At 62.0% G+C, this 22,129-nt stretch overlaps 1 protein-coding gene across 1 annotated transcript; it reads left to right on the forward strand.

Annotated features, from left to right (window-relative positions):
- Positions 1-1,329: 1,329 nt before the first annotated feature.
- Positions 1,330-21,466, forward strand: PXDC1 (PX domain containing 1). Its single transcript, XM_051842071.2, has 5 exons — positions 1,330-1,921; positions 14,606-14,697; positions 15,770-15,887; positions 19,418-19,529; positions 20,600-21,466. Exons 1-5 carry the CDS (start codon positions 1,666-1,668, stop codon positions 20,715-20,717), a joined length of 696 nt encoding a protein of 231 aa, XP_051698031.2. The 5' UTR covers positions 1,330-1,665; the 3' UTR covers positions 20,718-21,466.
- Positions 21,467-22,129: the final 663 nt, after the last annotated feature.

Below are 22,129 nucleotides of genomic sequence, written 5' to 3' on the forward strand. Positions count from 1 at the left end.
GGAAAGCAGCAAAAGATGGCGCAAGTCCTCGGGCCCCTGCACTCAAGCGGGAGACCCAGAGGAAGCTCCTGGCTCCTGGCTTCGGCCTGGCCATGTGGCCATTTGGGAGGATGGAAGACTTCTCTCTTTCTCTGCCTCTGCCCCCCTCTCTCTGTATTTCTGCCTCTCAGATAAATAAATCTTTTTTTAAAAAGAGATGACTACATCCATTCTCCCTATTGCCAGATTTTGGGTGATTTTTCTTTAAAACAGTATCAACCCCACAGTTTTAAACGGGGCTTTGATGGGTTGCTTCCACATGGCCCCGGCCCCAGGGCTCTTTAAGCCAACATCAGTTCTAGGAAAGTATCGTCCTCTCGTCAACAGTGTTGTTAACCCTCAAGTGTGCAGGCTGAAGGGCAGCTTCACCAAGTTAGGGCTCGGGGCAGTAGGGAATGAAGGCTGAGGACAGCACACAGCCAAGGGGGCCTGGCGGCGCCGGCCAGGGAGGACCAGGCTGTGCTCCCTGGGGCCTTGCAGGGGAAAGATGAAGCTCATCTCTGTCGCAGGCGCCTTCCCTGGAGGCATCGGCCAGACTTCGCTGGTCAGGGGCCAGTGTTTGTCACCCAGTCTCCTTAAGGTTGCCCACCCGGGGGGTGGGGGGCGGGCAGCACCAGAGGTAAAGGGAAGTAGAGGTAAACCAGATGGCCACTGCGGAGGACACCTGTGGATCGGGGGCGCCGCCGGGCCGCCGGGCCACACCCCGGGTCTGCGCGGGGGCCTGCTCGGAGCTCCGCGGGGGGCTGCAGCCTCGCTCTCCGCTCTCTCCGCTGCCCGCGGCGCGGTGCCGACCCTCCGGCTGCCGCTGGTGCGACCCCGCGTCCTAGGCTTCGGCTGTAGCCGGACAGCATCTCCCAGCCGGGCCCGGCCCGGCCACCGGCGGCTCCAGCGCGACCCCAAAGCGCCACGGGCTCCGCCGAGGACACCCCCCTTTCTCCTCGCCGTCCCGGGGCCCCCTCCGCCGGGCGGGCGGGCGGACTGTGCGGCCGGGGGCGCCCTCCCCGTCCCGCCAGGCTCCACGGGTCCCGCGGCTTCTCGGGCCTCGGCCTGCGGGAGGCACGTCCGGAATGCGCGGGAGGGCGCGGGGCCAGGAGGCCTGGTGCATCGCGGGGGACACCGCGGGACCCCCGGCCACAGCCAGCGACCCGCAGCTCGCAGCACCGCCGCTAGCGGGCCGGGCCGCGGCGCGCAGCTCCCAGACGCCTGCGGTCCGGCGGGACGAGAAACGGAAAGAGAAAAAAAAAGTCTCCCCCGAGCGCCCCCGTGCGCGCTGGGCCCGCCCCGCCCCGCGGCGCGTCCAGTCCCCTCCGGCGGCGGCGGCGGGGGCGCGCTCGGGTGTCGGAGGCTCGCCCGGCGCCGGGGTCGCTGCGGCCGCTGCAGCGCGGGCTCCGGGGCGCGGCCGGTCCCGGGAGGCGGGCGGGAGGCGGACGCGGCCCGGCCTCGACGTCGGCCACCGCGCCGCCGGCGATGGGAAGTGCCTTATAAAGCGGCCTCCCGGCCGGGCCGACGCACTCGTCTCCGCGCGCCGCCGGCTTTGCGCGCAGGCCGGGACGGACCGCAGCGCGATCCCGGCCCCGCACGGACCGCAGCCCGGGCGGGCGTCGGGGGGCATGCGCGGCCCGCGGCATGGCCTCGGCGGTGTTTGAGGGCACGTCTCTCGTGAACATGTTCGTGCGCGGCTGCTGGGTGAACGGCATCCGCAGGCTCATCGTCAGCCGGCGCGGCGACGAGGAGGAGTTCTTCGAGATCCGCACCGAGTGGTCGGACCGCAGCGTGCTCTACCTGAACCGCAGCCTCGCCGACCTGGGCCGCCTGTGGCAGCGACTCCGCGACGCCTTCCCGGAGGACCGGCCGGAGCTGGCGCGCGCGCCGCTGCGCCAAGGTGCGGGATCCGGGGGGCACGCCCGGGGGAGCTGCGCTCCGGGGACGGGCACGGGGGCGGGAAAGGGGCCATCGCCGACCGGACGCGCGCCCTGCCGCTGCCCCAGGCTCAAATCTGCGAGGCCGGCTCGCGCGCGCCCCCGGGGCTGTCCAGGGTCCGCGGGACCCCGGGACGGCGGCAGGAAGGTGCTGGGGGGCAGCGTTCGGGACCCGCGACCACAGCGTCCGAGTTGGGGGTCGCGTCGGGCCTGGCAGCCTCCTACCCCCCCACCCCCCGCCCTTGAGAGTCCTGGCTGGGAGGGGCGGCTGAGTGCGAGGTGCCACGCGGCCTGTCCCGGCGGGGGCCGCCCCGCCCGCGGCCGCGCCGCCCAGCCCAGCGCCTCCGCCCAGGGCCCCAGCCGCATTCGGGTTGGATTAGTGACGGCCGCCGCCCGCCTTGGCCTTGGGACTCCTGTTTTTTAAAACTGCGGTGGTTTCCCTTCTGGTCCTGGCCGCCGCTGTGCGCGCTTCGAGGCCAGGCCGGGAGAAGGCAGGGAGTGGGAGGGGAGGAAGTGGGGGCGGGAAGAGGGCCGCGGGGAAGCCCCCCTCGTCCCCGCCCCGGGTGGCCACCTGCCCCTTGTGGGCTTTCCTCGGGCAGCGCTCCTAGGAGCAGAGAACACAGCTTGGAGACTTGGGGCGCAGTGACCCAAGCCGAGGGTGGCCGGCGCACAACCCCGTGCAGCCCCTGGCTGGGGCCTTGGGAGAAGCGCTGTGTTCCCCCTGGCGTTGGTCCCCACCCCTGTGTGTGGCGTGTGGGTGATTAGCTGGGTTCTCATGACACATCCTCCCGCAGCCAGCCGCGGCCTTTGCAGAAGCTGCCGGAAGCCAGCGACTTTGGAGGCCGGGCCGGGGGAGGGATCCTGCCCTGGGCTCCTGGAGTTTCACAGCTACAGCTTTGCCCCAGGCGTGCAAGTCCGCCTTGGAGTCGCGTGTTCTAATGTAGCAAGCGAGCGCCCAAATCAAGACCACCTCGTGAGGGAACAGAGACAGACCCGATGGCAAGGCAGGCCACATAGAGATGGGGGTGCCAGAGCTTCCCTCTGGGCAGGTGGCTGGAGTCCCGGCCTCACCTGTATCGAGGTGCCAACCGCCCGTGTCTGGCTCATGAGCACTAACAATAAGGTAGAAGTACTCTCAGAGAGTAATCTCTCCATAAGCACCGATTCTTATTACCGTGGCATCGGCTGCTTGCCTAAGGTTGCTGAACCACGGGGAGGGAAGAAGGCTGTGCCCTCGGCCTTGGCCTGCACAGGTGAAAATGCGTCACCTGGGACAGGAGTGGGAGGGGCTGGCCCTGGCTCCGTGGCTGTCACACCCGCTGGTGGGGACAGTGCCGCAGTGTTGAGGTGTGTGCACGGAGGGAGGGGGTGCCCTGGTGTGGGAAGCGGGTGGTTTCTATGGAGAAAGAAGACTTGGCAGGGGTCTGATGGCCGCCTTTCAAGGGGAACAGAACTTGGAAATAATGATGGGGGGCTGCCAGGTGTGGTTGGAGCGAGGACCGTACGGCATGGACAGAACTGTCGGCAGGGCGCCTGGCTGGTGCAGGGTCCTGTCCCTCCTGGGTCAGCCCAGTGCCCCCGGGACAGATGCAGAGGACGCAAAGCCCCGCGGGCTCTGTGCCTGGAGGCGGGCCCCTCCCCAGCTCCAGTTTCCTTGTGCAAAGCCGGGGGAGTCCTCTTCCTGCTTCTGATGCTTTTAAGTCCAGGGACAGAGTTTGCTAAGTCGGGTACCTCCCAGGCCTGCAAAAGCAGATTCCACCTTCTTTGCAGATTTATTATTTGCATAAAAATCCCGCCCGGGTCTACAGGCTGGAAACACAGAAGGCACCCAGGTGTGGGTGGTGTTTGGCAATGCCAGCTTCTCCCCGTGGGGTGTCTTTTCCCACCAGACTCCTGGGGTTTCATTTTTTAAAAATCATTTCTGGGCTGTGCGAGATGTTTCCACTGTCTGCTCTTTGTGCACTGGAACACCCCTGGGGTCCCTGCAACTCCTGGGGCCACCCAGGGTTTCCTGCCCCAGCCCACGACCAGGGCCTGTTGCCTTGTTTCTAACCTCTCCCGTCTAGAAAGATCAGTGAGAGTACTTCAAACAGTGGGAAGACGGCATTGAAAGATACGTTTATTTTGGTGGAAAAAAATATTGAAATTTGTGCATAATTTCCATGAACTTTCTGAATACCCCTTGGATGCCTTAAGACATAAACTCACAGAATTTCCCCGTCAACTGTTTGAGGCTCTTGGACTATTCTTTCTTAAGATTTTTTTATTTCTTTAAAAGTCAGAGTGACACAGAGAGAGGGAGAGCCAGAGAGAGAGAGAGAGAGAGAGAGAGAGAGATCTTCCGCTTTCATTCCCCAAATGTCTGGCTGGGCCAGGCTGAAGCCAAGAGCCTGGAACTCAGTCTGGGTCTCCCACGTGGGTGCAGGGACCCGGGCACTTGGGCATCCTCTGCGGCCTCTGGGGTGCGTTGTCAGGAAGCTGGGTCAGAACTGAACAGCCAGGACTCGAGCCAGGCACTGTGATGGGGGGCGGTGGCTCCACCCACTCGGCCCCAGTGCCAGCCCCACCTGGACTAATTTGATTCTTTCTAAAGGGCCCCCATTTCAGGCCTGGTGACATCAGCCAGCCACAACAGGTGGCTTCCCAGTGCTCAGGTGGTCTTGGAGTCTCCGTTCTGTAAAATCAGCACTTTGTGCATCGTGCCTTTAATCAAGGACCCGCTGAGTGTCCACCGTGCACCAGGCGGGTTCCAGGCTTTGGGGACACCCCCCCAAATCCTTGCCCTCATGATTCTTAAGTTCTGCTTGGGAGAAACCCAGTAATAGAACCAACAGGTGGAAAACTCTGTGAGTGAGAAATGTCAGAAGCAAAGAAGGCGAGAAAGGAGTTGTGGCTTTAGGGAGAGGGAGAGTTTTGCTTGTAGACAGGGATGGGGACAGGGACGGGGCAGGGGCAGGGGCAGGGACGGGGCAGGGGCAGGGACAGGGATGGAACAGGGACAGGGACAGGGATGGGGTAGGGACAGGGACAGGGATGGGGTAGGGACAGGGACAGGGGCATGGACAGGGACAGGGACAGGGATGGGGCAGGGACAGGGGCAGGGACAGGGACAGGGGCAGGGGCAGGCTTGCTGACGAGTGACCTTTGGAAGCTGGAAGAAAAGCAGGGAGCCAGCTCGGGGGGTCCGGGGCGGGGGGAGCAAGTGCAAGGGCCTGAGGCCAGAGTGTGCCAGTGGGTGTGGGTGGTGAGGAGGCCAGGATGGGGGAGGGGTGCAGGTCAGGGAGGTCACAGTCAGGCTGTCCTTCAGGGATGGCCATGGTCCCTGGAGAGCCCTGAGCTCTCTGATCTGACTCCGACTGCTGGTCTGGGGTGCGTGAGTGGAACAGGGAGGGGGCAGGCAGGCAGGTGGCAGCTGCTGGGGCTCGGGGCCGGGTGCCTGGGAGCAGGTGTGAGAAATGGCTAAGCCATGCTGGGTCTTGAAGGCGGGGCCACAGGAGGCCCTGGGAGTCTTGATGGGGAGGGGGGAGAGCCGAGGGTTTGGCCAGAGAGGTGGGACTCTGGGTGCTGTGAGGAGACAGTGGGAACAGCTGGCGTGGGGAGGGCGTGGTTCCGGGGACCCTCGGGAAGCAGGTCTGTAGGTGAGCCTTTTCCCGGTGCTCTCTGCCTGTCTGTCACAGCTGGGGGAGATGATGGCCCGGGCTCGAGATTAGCTCTCCCATGGGGCGTGGAGGCGTCCACGTCCAGCTGGCCCGAGACAGGGCTGCACACAGAGATGACGGCCGGAACCCACCCTGCTCCGGGGCATACTGGGCTCTGTGCCCAGGGCCTGGACCTGCCCACACTGTTCCTGTGTGGACGCCAGGGGACAATCCCACCTGAGGGAGGGTCCAGCCCAGAGCCACTGAGCACTAAAATACAGCACAGCGGTCACGCTGGCTGGGTTTGGGCAGCACAGCAAGGGGCGGCTCTGCGCAGCCCTGGCGGGGGACCCCGTGGTTGGGGTGCTGGGGTGGGGCTGCCCTAGCCTCTGACCCGGCAGGGCGTCCCTCGGGCATCCTGCCCCTGCTTGCTGGGCCACTTTCCCCTCTCTGAGGGTCTGGGGGACTTTCCCGACTCCCAGACCCATGGAGGCTCCTGCCCCGGGCCGTGTGTGAGCCTTGTGAGCAGGGCGCATTCAGAGTGCCGGGCAGGGCTGGTCCACAGTCAGGGACCGGGTCAGCTTGGGGTCCACTGGTGTCTGGGGGGGTTGGGACTTGGGGGGACCGGCAGAGGCTGTTAGCATCCTGCCCGAGCTGCGTCCGGGACTGACCCCCTGGCCTCTGGGGCACCCCCTGCTGAGCGGGGGGCTGGATCCTTGTCTATATCCATCCTTGGGTCTGCCACCCCACTCCCGTGGGTGACAGTAGGCGCCCACGGGTCCTCTGTAAGATGGCTCCTTGCTGTGGAGCAGGTCTTGGCCTGGAGCCTGTTCTCGCTGCTGTGTGCGACTCGGGTCGCTCCCGCTCCGTGCCTCCCTGCAGGCTCCCTGAACACTGGCAGCCGTGTCCTGCCGGGCGGGAGCCACCTGCCCAGGTGCCTGAGGCTCTCGGTGGCGTCACTGGCCCCGGGATCGAGTGACGAGGGTAGACACAGCCACAGCGCTGATGCTGGCACGGTTTTCTGCCGTTTGTCTTAAGAACAAGAGCCTTCATTTATGCCCGGCTGCTGGGTGACCTGACCGAAGCAGGGGAGACCGGGGGATCTCAAGGGGCAGCCGAGGCTGTGGGCAGCGAGTGGGGAGGGCGGGGCAGTTCTGACGTTGATACAGACACTGTTGTGTCCCCCCGTGACCGTGACCATCCTGCCTCCCGGGCCCAGGGTGAGGGGCTCTGTCCACCGCACAGGCCCGGACTCTGCTCACCCACATCCCCACTGGGCTGCTTGGCTGTGTAGACCAATGTGCCAGTGCTCTGTTATTCTCCACTTTGTGTTTTTAAAGAATTATTTAAAAGGCAAAGAGGGAGAGAGAGAGAGATCATTTGTATGCTGGTTCACACTGAAACAGCGGGGGCTGGGCCAGGCCAACGTCAGGAGCCTCCTCTGGGTCTCCCACTGCTTTCCCAGGTGCATTGGCAGGGAGCTGGATTGGAAGTGGAGCAGCCGGGACTTGAACCAGCGCCCACATGGGGTGCTGGCGTTGAAGGTGGCAGCTCAGCTTGTGCGCCACAACGCGGGCCCGATTCTCCACTTCCTGAATGTTGGTGGTGTAGTTAGAAAACAGTACTGAAGAAGTAGGCAGAGACTCGGTTCCCAGGACTCCCATTGCACCCAGCCTTCCAGTAGCATGCGTGACCCATGCAGTAACACATGTTTGTGCAGTAAACACGTGACCCGTACAGTCTCACACATGACCCATGCAGTAACATACACGTTTTGCAATGACACGCATGACCCATGCAGTAACACATGTTTTGTGCGGTAACACGTCTGACCCATGCAGTGAACATGCATGTTCCCTGCAGTAACACGCATGTCCTTTCGGCACGCCAGGTGACTCGGTGTCCACGCTTCACCCACGCGGGGGTCTCTCTGTCCAGGAGATGCACGGACACACTTGTCAGGTGGGGAAGCGGCCACGAGACGTGATGTAGTGTGTGACCCAGTCAAAGCTCGCCTCCCTGGGATGTCGGCTGTGTGGGGGGCGGAATGCGTCCCCCGCCCACAGGAGGCCGATGGCGTGGGTCATGGACGTCCCTGACGTGCTCCCCTCCCAGCTGACCGGGGCAGCTTCCATCCCAGAACGAGGTCCCCGTGGAGGGAGCCTGAGCCTCCACGTCTGCAGGGCGTGGGACTTTGGACCCTGGACTGTGACACGGGGAAGCCGTGTGGTTTCTGTTTGCTGTCATGGACGGGGCTCTGTGCCTGCGCCGACGCCAACGCTGCTTGGTGCTGGGAATGAGTCAGCTGTCTGGGTTCGCAGCAAGCGGCTCTCCCTGGACTGGAGGGGACCTCCAGCATTCTGTGTCCTCCAGGTTCAGGACCAGGCTCGCCTGGGGACACAGGGCACCCTGGCTGCTGGGCCTGGCCCCTGCCCGACTGTCAGTCTCAAATTCTCAGGCTGTTTGGGCTGATTCTGCATAGAATGCCCATGTCACCAGCTGTGCAGGGTGGCGTTTTAAAAGGTCGCGGTTATGTTAGTGATTAGCCCTCACCAGAGACTGGAGAATTTCAGGGGGCTGGTGATTAACTTTCTTCACCGTGGGTGGGTAGTGGACAGTCCTCCCCTCCTGTCTCAAGTTCTTCAGTGACCCAAATCTTGCGGCTTCTGCGGAGTGCTGGCTCCCCCTGCTGTCCAGCTCCGGAGCAGCACCCTAATTAAGAGGTGGGTTCTGCTTCTGTGTCTTCAAATTCACCACCATCGTCTTGCTGCTGGGAACTCAGGCAGCAAAACCGAGACAAGCCCAACAGCATCCTCAAGGCTTCAACAGTGTTTAAATGCAAAAACGAAAATCCCTGGTGTTCCTAAAATACTGTTGAAAAAATAGGGTGTAAATGGTTGCAAGGAAGCATTTGGAAAAGCGTTAGGAACCTCTAAGACAAGCACCGAGTCGCCCCGGGACAAAGTACCAAAGACGAGAGAGCATCGTGCACGAGGATTCTGCCGAGGGCTTTGCCCTGGAGCACTGCGCCCCTTAGAGAATTTCTAATAATTTGGGGTCTAGGTAGCAGGTGTCTGGGGTTCCCACCAGCTGTGAGATTGAGACACGGCAGTGAGCGTGTTAGGAATTTCAGAACGAAGATTTTGTCCTGTTCTGCACGGCGCAGCAGAGTACAGGGTTTTTTTTTTTGTTTGTTTTTTTTTTTTTGACAGGCAGAGTGGACAGTGAGAGAGAGAGACAGAGAGAAAGGTCTTCCTTTTGCCGTTGGTTCACCCTCCAATGGCTGCCATGGCTGGCGCGCTGCGGCCAGCACACCGCGCTGATCCGAAGGCAGGAGCCAGGTGCTTCTCCTGGTCTCCCATGGGGTGCAGGGCCCAAGCACTTGGGCCCTCCTCCACTGCACTCCCGGGCCACAGCAGAGAGCTGGCCTGGAAGAGGGGCAACCGGGACAGAATCCGGCGCCCCGACCGGGACTAGAACCTGGTGTGCCGGCGCCGCAAGGCGGAGGATTAGCCTAGTGAGCCGCGGCGCCGGCCGTACAGGGTGTTTTAAAAGCTGTTTCCTCCCACACCAAATGCACTCATGGTCTGGTGGGGAACGATCTTCAGACGACTGCAGGGGAGTGGCAATGCCCGGTGGGGGCACAGGGGTCAAGGCCGCCTGTGTGGGGTCGGGGTAGCCCGCAGGTCCCGGCCGTTCGTGCCGCTGTTCTCCGTGGCTCCCGTGGTCGCGGTGCTGTTAGCCGGGGGGCTTCAGTGCATTCAGCCGCATGCGACCCCGCTGGGGAAGGGGACAGGGTCCGCGGAGAAGGCGAACGTGACTGCGTCTCCTGACAGCGCGTGCAGCGCTTGGCTGATGATAAAGCGCCCCCAGCTGGAAGCCCAGGGCTTAGCTGCCCTTCCCGGCTCCCACGTGAGAGTTTCTGGGCTTGCCGCGTGGGATTCTAGAATCTTCCATGTCCCCATTTCAATGTTCCCAGCTTCCTTGAGTGACTTGTGCGTTTGATTGTTTTGTTTGAAAGGCAGAGAGAAAGAAGGAGACAGATCAGCCGTTGGCGGGTTCACTCCCCAAGTGCCTTACATCAGTGGCAGTTGGGCCAGGCTGAAGCCAGGAGCCAGGAACTCCATCTGGGTCCCCCCATGTAGGGGGCAGGAGCCAGGCTCTTGGAACCACCACCTGCTGCCTCCCAGGCTCTGCATCAGCAGGGTGCTGGCATCAGAAGCAGAGCAGGGCTCGAAGCCCGGGTCAGGGTGGGGGGCTCCCGAGAGGCGTGTGAACCGTGTGGCCAGCAGGTTCTGCACAGAGCCCCGGCCCAGAGCAGCTCCGGGCTTCACACCTGCTCTGCTCTGCCTGTGGCCCGACAGCTGCTGCGCCCGGCCGGCTCCTGGGCTGATGCTCCTGCCCTCCGCTTTCCTCTTGTGCAAATGCGTTCAGTCGACGGAGGCGAGCACTGGGCCCTCTGTGTGTGCCAGGCACGAGGAGGTAGACCAAAGGCGCCAGCTATTTGCAGGTTCCCACGGGCTACATGAGGGGGCTGCCATGCAGGATTCTGGAGTTCCCCAGAAGCCCCGTGCAGGACCAGGCCCCATTGTCACGGTCTGGTGGGCCTAGAGGGGACAGACTTCCCAGAGGCAGCACTCGGAGGGCGCGGGGACCCGTTTCCTGGTGTTGGAGTCAGCTGGGCGTTGTGGGGAGGGAGGGCTCTGTTTCCAGCCTGCCCCTGTTTCTCACTTTTCTCTGCTTGGATCTGGGAAATGGTCACGGGGTCCTAGCCTCTGCCAGACGCAGCACGGGAGCCGCAGCTGAACCTGCGTTGCAGATAAGCCCCAAGTTTCGGAGCAAATCTGCCTCTACCATCGCATTAGTGTCGTGGGTGTGAATCCAGGTTTCGCTGGCCACCCCCCAGACAAGATCACGCGCGGGCAGGACGCATCATTGACGTCCCTGGCTGCAAGCGCAGCCAAGGCCTGGTCGGGCGTCCAGTCACAGCCGCCAGCAGCCGGCTCGTCAGAGCAGACACAGCTGTATCCCCGCGCCGTGTTTTGGGATTTTAAATTTCTGCCTTGGGTCCCATACAGCGGATGTAAATGCACTGTGGACTGTGCAAGTTAAAAACCAGTGTTCAAGCCGCCAGAAGAGTTGAAATCTAACAGTTTTATTTGGCTTAGAATAAAGAAGCACTTTGTGCGGTGTTCAGAATGTTCCTGGAGGGGGCCGGCGCTGTGGTGCAGCAGCTAAAGCCACTGCCTGTGTGCCAGCATCCCATATGGGCGCTGGTTCTAGTCCCGGCTGCTCCACTTCCGATCCAGCTCTCTGCTGTGGCCTGGGAAAGCAGTGGAAGATGGCCCAAGTGCTTGGGCCCGTGCACCCACATGGGAGGCCCAGAAGTAGCTCCTGGCTTCTGGCTTCAGATCGGCCCAGCTCCAACCGTTGCAGCCATTTGGGGAGTGAAATAGCGAAATAGCAGATAGAAGACTCTCTCTCCCTCAGACTCTGCCTTTGCCTCTCTGTAACTCTGTCTTTTCAAATAAATAAATTAATCTTTAAAAAAATGTTCTTGGAAAAAGCATATTATGGAAAAAACAGATTTTGAAATTTTTTGACAGTAAATTCAACTTATTTTTGAAAAAGATTGATTAATTTATTTGAAAGGCAGAGTTAGAGAGAAGGAGATAGAGACAAGTCTTCCATCCACTGGTTCAGTCTCCAAATGGCCAGATGTATACACGTATACAACACGCATGTATTTCATGCATGCACGGGACACGTGTGCATATGCTACACATGCATGGCGCTCGTGTGTATGTGGCCCACATGTACAAGGCACACACGTGTACGTGACACGCACACACATGCACAGCAGCACATATATGTTTGAAATACTACGCAAGGAGACTGGGGCTTGGGCCATGGCAACCGGAGTGACTGGGTGATGGCTGCACCGGGCAGGGTGGTCCAGTCCCCTCCTCTCGTGAGGGCCAGGGCTTCTCGGTGGGTGGATCACAGCCCACCTGCCACCTCTTGGGGCTCTCACTCCTGTCACTTGGTTGCCATGGCCTGGGTGGCTTGAGAGGGGGCTGAGCAGGACCAGAGAGTCCCTCTGACAGGCAGAGACACCTGCCCAGCTGGTGGCCAGGCGAAGAGGGGGCGGCAGGGCCTTGATTCGGCTATGAGGGAGTCCCCTGCTGCGGCCCAGGCTTTCAGCTGTACCCCAGCCCATGTCTGAGGAGCCCCCGCGGGGAGTTCGCACGAGCCTGCCTTCTGGGCTCACTTCCAGCAGTCAGTGGAGGAAATTATTTTTGCCTCTCGTGGACGCAGTCCGTGTGTTCCCGGAAGACCGAGCACCTCCTTGCTGTTTGCAGACCAGAGCGAGATGAGAACGCGTGCAGAACCTAAGACGCCGTGACGGACAGCGGTTCTGGGGTTTGGGCCCGTGCGGGTGCGACTGCGGCTTGCAGGGCGGGTGAGGGAGTCCCTGACCCGTCGGAAGCTGTGCTGGGGGAGGCGTGTCCTGCCTGGCGGATGTTAAAAGTGGACGACTGCACTGGCCGCGTGCACTCCGGGCTCCCGCGCTGCTCAGGTGCCTGGACGTGCGATGAGTCATGGTCATGGCCACTCGGCTTTTCTCCAGGCAGGGGTCCGGCGGTTTCCCTCCCACACATGGCATTTCCATGACTCATCTCAGCACGGGTTCTGCTTCCAGGGCCCTCGGGAATCTGGGCGGCTGCGGCCGGCAGCGTGAGCCTTCCCCTGTGTTGTTGGGGGTGGGCGGGGGCCCGGGGGCTTATGCCCCAGATGTCCCTTCTTGGGGGGAGGGTCTTACACCTCCCTGCCCTCTCACCCCACCGTCGGTGGCATTGACACTGGCACAAGCCTGAGTCACTCCTGGCTCAGAGGGACTTTCAGAACAGAGATCCAGGTACATGAGGCTGAGTGAGCTCCGAAGCCCCCTCTGATCTGTGGGTTCCCCCCTTTTATAAAAAATATTTATTTATATAATTGAAAGGCAGACTGATAGGTTGGAGGGAGAGGTCTTGCATCCACTAGTTCATTCCCCAAATGGCTACAACAGCCAAAGACAGGCCAGCCCGAAGCCAGGATCCAGGAACTCCGTGCAGGTCTCCCGTGTGGGTGACAGGGACCCGAAGCCAGGATCCAGGAACCCCGTGCAGGTCTCCCATGTGGGTGACAGGGACCCGAAGCCAGGATCCAGGAACCCCGTGCAGGTCTCCCGTGTGGGTGGCAGGGACCCGAAGCCAGGATCCAGGAACCCCGTGCAGGTCTCCCGTGTGGGTGACAGGGACCCGAAGCCAGGATCCAGGAACCCCGTGCAGGTCTCCCGTGTGGGTGGCAGGGACCCGAAGCCAGGATCCAGGAACCCCGTGCAGGTCTCCCGTGTGGGTGACAGGGACCCGAAGCCAGGATCCAGGAACCCCGTGCAGGTCTCCTGTGTGGGTGACAGGGACCCGAAGCCAGGATCCAGGAACTCCATCCAGGTCTCCCGTGTGGGTGACAGGGACCCGAAGCCAGGATCCAGGAACCCCGTGCAGGTCTCCCGTGTGGGTGACAGGGACCCGAAGCCAGGATCCAGGAACTCCGTGCAGGTCTCCCATGTGGGTGACAGGGACCCGAGTACTTGGGTCCTCACCTGCTGCTTCCACAGGTGCACCAGTGGGGAGCCGGGTTGGAAGCAGAGCAGCCGAGACTTGAACCCACGCTCTGATAGGGGATGCTGTGTTGCCCACGGCAGCCTACCCCACTGCGCCACAGCCCGGGCCATGGTTCCCTTTCCCAAACTTTCTGTTTGCCACAGTCGGCCTCGGTCCGATAATGTTCCGTGGCAGAAATACATGATCCCGAGTGGTCAGCTGTGCCCAGCTTTGCATGCCACTGTCCTGGGTGTGGACCATCTGTGCAGCGTGTCCACGCGGTGTACACTACCCTCCTGTTCCTCACTTGGTGGCTGCCCTTGTCACCAGGCCCGTTGTTGAAGGATGGCGCTGCTATGTTCAGACAGCCCTCGCTCGGCAGTGGCCCCAGAGTGCCAGAGGTGTGGTGTTTGCCGTGCCGTGAGATCATTGGTTCTGGCCCTGCCCGAGCAACCACAGGCGGGACTTGGAGTCCAGTAGGTATGCAGCAGGCTGAATATTAAGTTGAGAGTTTTGTACGGCCTGCGATGATGTTGTAAACCTGCAGAGGACCCTGGGCGGGGAAGAGGAGTGCCCACCCCTGCAAGTGCAAGGTGAATGCTCGGACCTAGCACGGAAGGGGAGGTAGCTGGACGCTGAGGTTGCTGGGACGGGTGGAAGGAACTGACCCTGGACTCTGTGAACTCGTGGAGGAGGGAGGAGGGATGGGAGCTAGCTTTGCCCAGACGGCCATAGTCAGGGGCCCCGGCGCCCATGGGCTGCGTGGAGGTGGAACTGGCGTTTGGTGGTGGGTTGTGGCATCGTCTGTGGTTCCAGGCATGTTCCTGGGGTGGGGAGGTCTGGGGGTTCACACACCCCCCTGGGGGAAGTGGAGGCACCTCCTCTCCTGCCGGCCTGGTGCCGGGTGGCCGGGGAGGTCTGGGGGTACACGCACCCCCCTGGGGGAAGTGGAGGCGCCTCCTCTCCTGCTGGCCTGTGGCCGGGGAGGTCTGGGGGTACACACACCCCCCTGGGGGTAGTGGAGGTGCCTCCTTTCCTGGCGGCCTGGTGCCGGGTGGCCGGGGAGGTCTGGGGGTACACACACCCCCCTGGGGGAAGTGGAGGCACCTCCTCTCCTGCCGGCCTGGTGCCGGGTGGCCAGGGAGGACTGGGGGTACACGCACCGCCCTGGGGGAAGTGGAGGCGCCTCCTCTCCTGCTGGCCTGTGGCCGGGGAGGTCTGGGGGTACACGCACCCCTCTGGGGGAAGTGGAGGCGCCTCCTCTCCTGCTGGCCTGTGGCTGGGTGGCCGCTGCCAGCGGTTCCATGAGGGACACGTGCTGTCCGCTGTGCTGACCGTGGCGTCTCCCTCTGCCTCTCAGGACTGCTCGCCATCAAGAATGCCCAGGACATAGAGAGCCGACTGGACGAGGTGGAGAAGCTGCTCAAGACGGTGATTGGCATGCCTTGCAAGGTGAGTGCCCGGCCGGCTGTGCCCTGTTCCCCGTCCCTGTCTCTGCGTCCCCAGCCCCTGCCTTCCCTCCCTGGCAGCCCCGCAGGCTGGGGAGGGGGAGGAGACAGAGTCAAGAGGGAGGAGCTTTGTCTGCCCCCCTGGGGAGTCAGTGGAGGTACGGGATCCGAAGGGGCATTACAGGGGAGGAGGGTCAGGGTCAGGGTCAGGGACTGCTTCCCAGCCGCGGAGCCAGGGCTCTCTCGCCTCCACTCTCAGTGGCCGGTCCTTGTTGTTGGGGCGTGGGTGGGATTTGGGGTCCAGCAGGCGGAAGCCAGGGGAGCATCAGGGTTGGCACTGGCAGCCTCTGGCCCATCTGGTCAACAGGAAGCAGGCCCAGCTCACGTACAGAGGGAGGGCGGCGTGTGCCACACGCCAGCACACACAGCACTTAGAATCCCACTGACCGCACCCTGGGGCCTTGCATGCCGTGGGCCGTGTAGCCTTCCAGGGCACAGTCAGCAGCCTGGTGACCGGCGGGAGCCGTGGGTGTGCCGTGACGATCGGGTCTCCTCCCAGTATTCCGGCCGTGGGTGTGCCGTGACGATCGGGTCTCCTCCCAGTATTCCAGCCGTGGGTGTGTTGTGACGATCGGGTCTCCTCCCAGTATTCCAGCCGTGGGTGTGCCGTGACGATCGGGTCTCCTCCCAGTATTCCGGCCGTGGGTGTGCCGTGACGATCGGGTCTCCTCCCAGTATTCCAGCTGTGGGTGTGTCGTGACGATCGGGTCTCCTCCCAGTATTCCAGCTGTGGGCGTGCCGTGACGATCGGGTCTCCTCCCAGTATTCCAGCTGTGGGTGTGCTGTGATGATCGGGTCTCCTCCCAGTATCCCAGCCGTGACGATCGGGTCTCCTCCTAGTATTCCAGCCGTGACGGTCGGGTCTCCTCCCAGTATTCCGGCCGTTACGGTCGGGTCTCCTCCCAGTATTCCAGCCATGACAATCGGGTCTCCTCCCAGTATTCCAGCCGTGGGTGTGCTGTGACGATCAGGTCTCCTCCCAGTATTCCAGCCGTGACGATTGGGTCTCCTCTCAGTATTCCAGGTCGGAAGTCGTGCTCACCTTCTTCGAGAGATCGCCTCTGGATCAGGTGTTGAAAAATGATAACGTGCACAAAATTCAACCCAGCTTTCAGAGTCCGGTCAAAATATCAGGTAGGAGACTGCGGGGACAGCACGGGCTCCACCCAGCTGTGAAGGTAGCGGCGAGGCTGTGCCCGATCTCTCCCCTGGCTCTGCGTTTGCCCTGTTCCCCCTCCTCACTCAGTGTGAGTCTGGGCTTAGCAGGGAGACGCCCTTGGATGCACCTGCTGTAGTCAGTGAACCTGCACGTAAGACGGTCTGCGGCCTTGAGCTTGCTCTTGGTGTTAGGGCAGCCAGGGCGGAGAGGGACGCCCACTGTAGGCATGGTCAGCATTAACACGGGACTGTGCCTGTCCACGCGGGACCCCCAGGGATGTGTGACCAGGCTGGGCCAGTGGTGGAGGCTGTGTTTGTAGATGTGCTGTGCGGGTGCGGGGCGGGCATTACACCTGCTGCCGCCGGTGTCTGCCCCGCCTCAGCCGGCGCCCGATCTGCAGCGCCTTCTCTGTAGCAGAGTGACGCTGGCGAGGCAGTGTGTCCTGGCTGGGCGTCTGTGGGCCCTCGCGGGGTTTATAGAAGGCTCTAGAATCCCAGGTGTCGGCTCCTGTGTGTGAGTGCCAAGAGGCCTGGCTGGGATTTCTCCACTGGCCGCTGGCCGGCCTTGCTGTCCCTGGTCAAGTCCATTCATTCGTAGCAATGCCCAGAGACCCCGCCCCTCCTCCTCTCTCCCCTCTTGGGTTTGGCACTGCCTTCGTGTGGCCCCAAGGGTGGCATTTAGGGACGCTGTGCGGGGGGGTGGGTTGTATCCCTGCCCCCAAGGCCTCCGATTTCTTTCAATGTAAGACTGGTTGGTGTCCGGGGCTCCACTAGATGGCGCCAGGTGCCAGCAGTGGTGAGAAGGGGAGCCGGTTCCGGGAAAGGCTGACCTGCAAGAAAGAAGGCTTGGATGAACCGTGAGCCTCGGCCGCGGCCTGGCCGCTGGGACTGATCAGTGTCCACCCCAATGTCCTCTGGCAGGTCTGGGTCCTGATGCCGCCCTTCCTTAGTCGGCGTCTCTCCCCCCAGCCTTGGTTCCGTTACGCAGTGAACAGACTGGAACTCATGGCTTTGGGTTTGTTCTGCTGCCAGAGTGCGCTGGAAATATGGCAGCACAGGCTTGGGGGGCAGGAGCCTGCACCCCATGGGAGACCAGGAGAAGCACCTGGATCCTGCCTTCGGATCAGCGCGGTGCGCTGGCTGCGGCGGCCATTGGAGGGTGAACCAACGCAAAGGAAGACCTTTCTCTCTGTCTCTCTCTCTCACTGTCCACTCTGCCTGTAAAAAAAACAAAACAAAACAAAACAAAACAAAACAAAAAAACACCCTGTACTCTGCTGCGCCGTGCAGAACAGGACAAAATCTTGTTGCAAACTCCCTACCTGCCCCAAGAGCCTGGCTTACCAGGGATCCTGTGGGGGCCTGGGGCTGCCTGGGCATGGAGGTGGGACCTGGGCAGGGCCCAGAGCTTCCCAGGGACCCTCGTTTGTGGCACACGCACGTCTGGGCGAGGCCTGTGTGGGCCTGGATAGGGCCTGAGACTGTCCACACAGGAGGCGCTGGGCACCACTTAGCATCCTCGACTAAGCCCCGTGTGTGTGCACGAGGCTTTTTGTTGTTGGCGGTTAAGCAATGACCTGCTGCTGCAGGCCCATCTCGGGGAGGCTGGGTCGGGGTTCCGTGTCCTGGAGGGCGGAGTTCACCGCCGGGAAAGCTGAGGCCTGCGGGTGAGCTAGGGAGGGCTGTGCTCACAAGTGGTTTGCAGCGGTGACGTCCGCTTCAAGGGGTAGGGCCTGTCCCCCAGTCCCAGTCCCAGCCCCCAGCCCCAGCCCCACCCCCACCCCTCATTGCCTTGGCAAAGGGGAGACGGGGCCCCGGGCTGTCAGTCCAGCTGGGACAGGCAGACTCGGGTCAGAGTTGGTAAAAACAATGAAGAACGTGGTTCTGCGCTCCCACCTCCTTTGGCTGCAGAGATGAGCAAATCTGCATGTGGCTGGTGAGCGTCCCGTCACTCTCAGAGTCTGCCTGCCTGCTGGGCCTGGCTCGGCTAAGCATCCGCCTGTCTTCCTCGCTCCTGGGAAGGCCACCGACCTCCGAGTTCCCAGCCCTGTGTCCCAGGTGGTCCTTCTCAGCACTGCCGACCCCAGCGCGGTGGGGTGGGGAGGAAGGCGGGAAGAGACGTCCCGGGGTTGGGGGGGTGGTGACTGAGGGGACACTGTCGCAACAGACCTGTCAATCACAAGAGGAACAGCCGGAAGGCGTTTTAGCGATGACTCAGCAGATTGGAGTGCTGAGTCATCATTTTGCTCTTTCGGGGATGAGGAAGAGACCTTCTGTTTTCTTCACTTTTATGGTTCCCTAATTCCTCTCTTAGGGAGGGAAGTTCCAAGAACAAAAGAATAAATACCAAAACAGACAGACTAAAAATAAGCCGGAGATGACCATTTCAGTTATAAAAAAAACCAAGCCATCCGCAGAACCATTGCCCCTCTCGACCGTGATGTCAGAGCGTGACGGAGCCCCGTGTTTTCCTGGGGTAGGCCTGGGAGGGCGCGCTCCCGTCCCTGGCATGGGAGGGCGTCCAGGAGTTTGGAGCACGTGGTGAGCCTGGCTGTGAGATTGAGGTTAGCAGAAGGCCTGCTTTGCACAGACCCACCAAGGCGGTCCCGAGCGTGGGCTGCTGTGAGGGCAGGGCCACGGAGAGCCCGCAGCGGCCCCCCCGGGTCAGCTCCTCCACGAGGGGGCACGGTCCCTCGGGAAACAGAAAGGCCGCGGCAGAAGGCAGGAAGAAGAGGGTGCAGCCATAGTTGGTGCTTGTACAGCCGGCCTCTGTGTCCTTGGGTTCAGCCAACTGCAGGTGGAAGACATCCTGGAGAAAAATCCTGTGACTGCACAAGCGTGCGAGACTCCTCTAGTTGTTACCGTTGCCGTGGGTCCACCACGGAATACCAAGACAGCTGTGCCCACAGCGTTTCCGTCTCACACTAGGTATTCGGAGTCACCCAGACGCGGTTTAAGGTGCGCAGGGGCAAGTGTGCAGGTTCTGCACAGACACTGCACCTGCTCACAGGAGGCACCTGAGCACCGGCAGATTCCGGAAGCCCTCCAGATGGCTGCACGTGAATGGGCCAGAGGAGAGGGAATCCAGGAGCCCCGGGGAGCTCAGAGCTGGAGGAACCCCAGGAGACTGTCCAGTACAGTTTGGACATTTTCCAGTGGAGTCCCAAGGCCAAGGGCTCCTGGCCGGGCTGAGCTGAGGTCGCCCATCCCCCACTCAGGCTGGACCTGCAGCAGACTCCTGGCTCACAAACAAAACACACGGGAAGTCATTCTTCCTTGTTGGCGTCTCTAAATTCCCCAAATTGATGCTTTTTGGAAAAAACACACAGAACTATGTAGATGGGGGGGAGAAAAAACCAACAGCCACCCCACTGGTTTCAAATGCACGTTGATCTCATGGAAACACCGGGGTGCACAGGGGGAGAGTGGGGAGATTGGTGGACGCCCCCAAACTTCTAGGCCTAAACCCTGACCCCTCGTGAACACTTAGTGTCTTTGGTTTTCAGAGATCATGAGGTCCAATGGATTTTGTTTAGCCAACACGGAGACAATAGTCATTGACCACAGTATATCCAACGGAAAAGACCAGCACCTGGGTGTGGACCCGGCAGAGCACTTGTGAGTATATAGTTCCATCAACGGGGGTCTCCGGACCTCGGCTTGGGGGAGGGGCAGGGCCAGCCCCCTAGGTGGTTTGTGGGCGTGGCCAGAACACCCGCATCAGCTGGCTCCGACCTTGTTGCCTGCACCTTGCGGGATGCCGGGTGGGCGGCTGTGAGGGGCATGTGCAGGAGCCCTCTGCCTCCTGCCCAGCGCTGGCTCAGGGCCCCGGGCCTGGGAAGCGACGGCACCTCCGTCTCTCAGGGCCGGGTCTCCTGGAACCTTGTGTCCCTGCCGGCCCATGGGGTGGAGCCTGTTCCGTGGCCTTGTTCTGTGGGGCCGAGCACGCTGTCTACGGAGCCCCAGACAGGGCCGACTGTGGACTTTGAGAAGGGAGAAGAAATCCCACAAGCAGCCGCTGCTACACACTCAGCCTTGGGGTCGCATCAGAAATCTCTGGCTTACGAGGCCCGGACTGAGTTGGGCAAAGAGTAGGAGCAGGCGGATTCCTGGGCGGTCACCACCAGAGGGTCTTTGTGCTCCCTTCGGCTTGGAGGCTGTTCGTCCCTCGCCCCGCGCACGTGTCCATGGGGCCACGCCCACCCTGCAGAGCCCTCCCTTAACACGCCAGGCAGCCGCCTGCCAGCCCCTGGCCAGTGGGTGCTCAGTGAGGCTCGTGTGCAGTGCCCAGGGTGGGTGGGTGCCCAGGGTGACCCAGCGTGGCCACGCTGCCCAAGGACAGGCTGTGCCTGCTGTGTCCGTTGCTGGCCATGGCCCCGAGCCTGGTGCTGAGATGCAGAGATCACAGAAGTGTAGGAAGGCGCCAAGGACCCCCCGCTGGTTCGACACGCGTGCATGGCAGTCACGGGGTGGTGCCAGCCAGAGGCCCTGATGGTCTCCCCCGATCGGTCTGTAACCCTGGTTCCTTGTACACGACCTCACTGCGCGTGGGAGGGCCCTGTGCGCTGACCCCTGCGGCCTTGTGTGCCTAGCACACAGGGCGCGGCTCGCTCACGCCTTCCCTCCATGGCCGTCTGCCTTGGCTGGGGCTCTGCGGCTGGCCCTCACCCCTCCGCCTCCTCTTGCAGGTTTGAGAACGGCAGTGAGTTCACCTCGGAGCTGGAGGAGGGTGATGACCCCGCGGCGTATGTCACCAACCTGTCCTATTACCACCTGGTCCCCTTTGAGACAGACATTCTGGACTGAGCCTCCCCGGCCTCGGCCCGCGACCCTCAGTGCCGGGGCCGCTCCACTGGCCAGAGCTGCCGCTCCCCGCCTGTGACGCCGGGGGGCCTGTGTGTGGATCTGCCGCGGTTCCGGGTGGCCAAGGCCATGCGGCCTGCCGCCCTAGGTCTTCTCTCCAGGACGCCACCAGCTGCCCCCCCCTTCCGGGGGGCTCACTGTCCAGCACAGGGACCCCGGGCGTGTGGGCTCCGCCGGCTGTCGCTACTTTCTCTGAAGGAGAGCTGCTCAGGTGCCCACCCTGCCTCCGGGTCCAGGGCACAGGGCATTTCAGAAGAGGTTCTGACGGTGACCAAGCTCTGGGCGCCACAGGCAGGGCCGCACAGTCCCCCAGGATCTCTGGGAGCCGGCAGGGGAAGCTCTTGTATCTGGTTTTCATCTCCCTGGAGCCTGAGTCCTGGTCCCAGGGTGGAGCTGGCGTCGGGAGTGCGGGCTCCCTGGAGACGGCGCTGACCGCGGGCGCTTGGACTGGGAGTGAAGGATTCCGCTGCCTTCCAGCGTCTCTGCTCACGGGCGCGCCCTCCCCGGCACACAGCCAGGTGACGGCCGTGACGGCGCTGGGAGGGCTGGGCTGCGAGTTTCCCTTCTCCCAAGTCTACTAACGACCAGCACCTGCTAGTGTAAATAATAGTAAATTATTGAGATTTCTAATTCTTTTACACAGTCTGTTTTTAATCTATTTTAATGAAATAAAATCTGTTACTCTACTCTGATCTGAGTCAGGTGTTTGTGTATGAAGGTGGGGTACTTTTGGTCTCTGCCCAGGGTGGGGGGGGTGGGGGGCGCCCAGCCTGGATCCCCTGGGGCTGGCTGCCCTGAGTGGTGTTCTTTGGACAGGCAGAGTGGACAGTGAGAGAGAGAGAGACAGAGAGAAAGGTCTTCCTTTGCCGTTGGTTCACCCTCCAATAGCCGTTGCGGCCGGCGCACTGCGCTGATCAGGAGCCAGGTGCTTCTCCTGGTCTCCCATGGGGTGCAGGGCCCAAGCACTTGGGCCATCCTCCACTGAACTCCTGGGCCACAGCAGAGAGCTGGCCTGGAAGAGGGGCAACTGGGACAGAATCCAGCGCCCTGACCAGGACTAGAACCCTGTGTGCCGGTGCGGCAAGGTGGAGGATTAGCCTGTTGAGCCATGGCGCCGGCCAACCGGTTGTCTTTCTTTTCTTGCTGTGTCAGGTTCAAGGGCAGGGGCTGTGGCCATGGCAGTTACAGCAGGAATCGGTCAACAGGTTCAGTTCATCTCCACCTGACTGCCCGGGATTGCTCCGGGGTTACTCTCGTCCTCTGTGCACTGCCCGTGCTTCCCTCCAGCTGCTCGGCCACGCCGACACGGATACCTCGGCTCGTCCACGGGCTCGGCTGGGTGGCGCTGCGGTGAC

This window comes from Oryctolagus cuniculus, chromosome 5 (genome assembly GCF_964237555.1).
Source record: "Oryctolagus cuniculus chromosome 5, mOryCun1.1, whole genome shotgun sequence".
NCBI lineage: Eukaryota > Metazoa > Chordata > Mammalia > Lagomorpha > Leporidae > Oryctolagus > Oryctolagus cuniculus.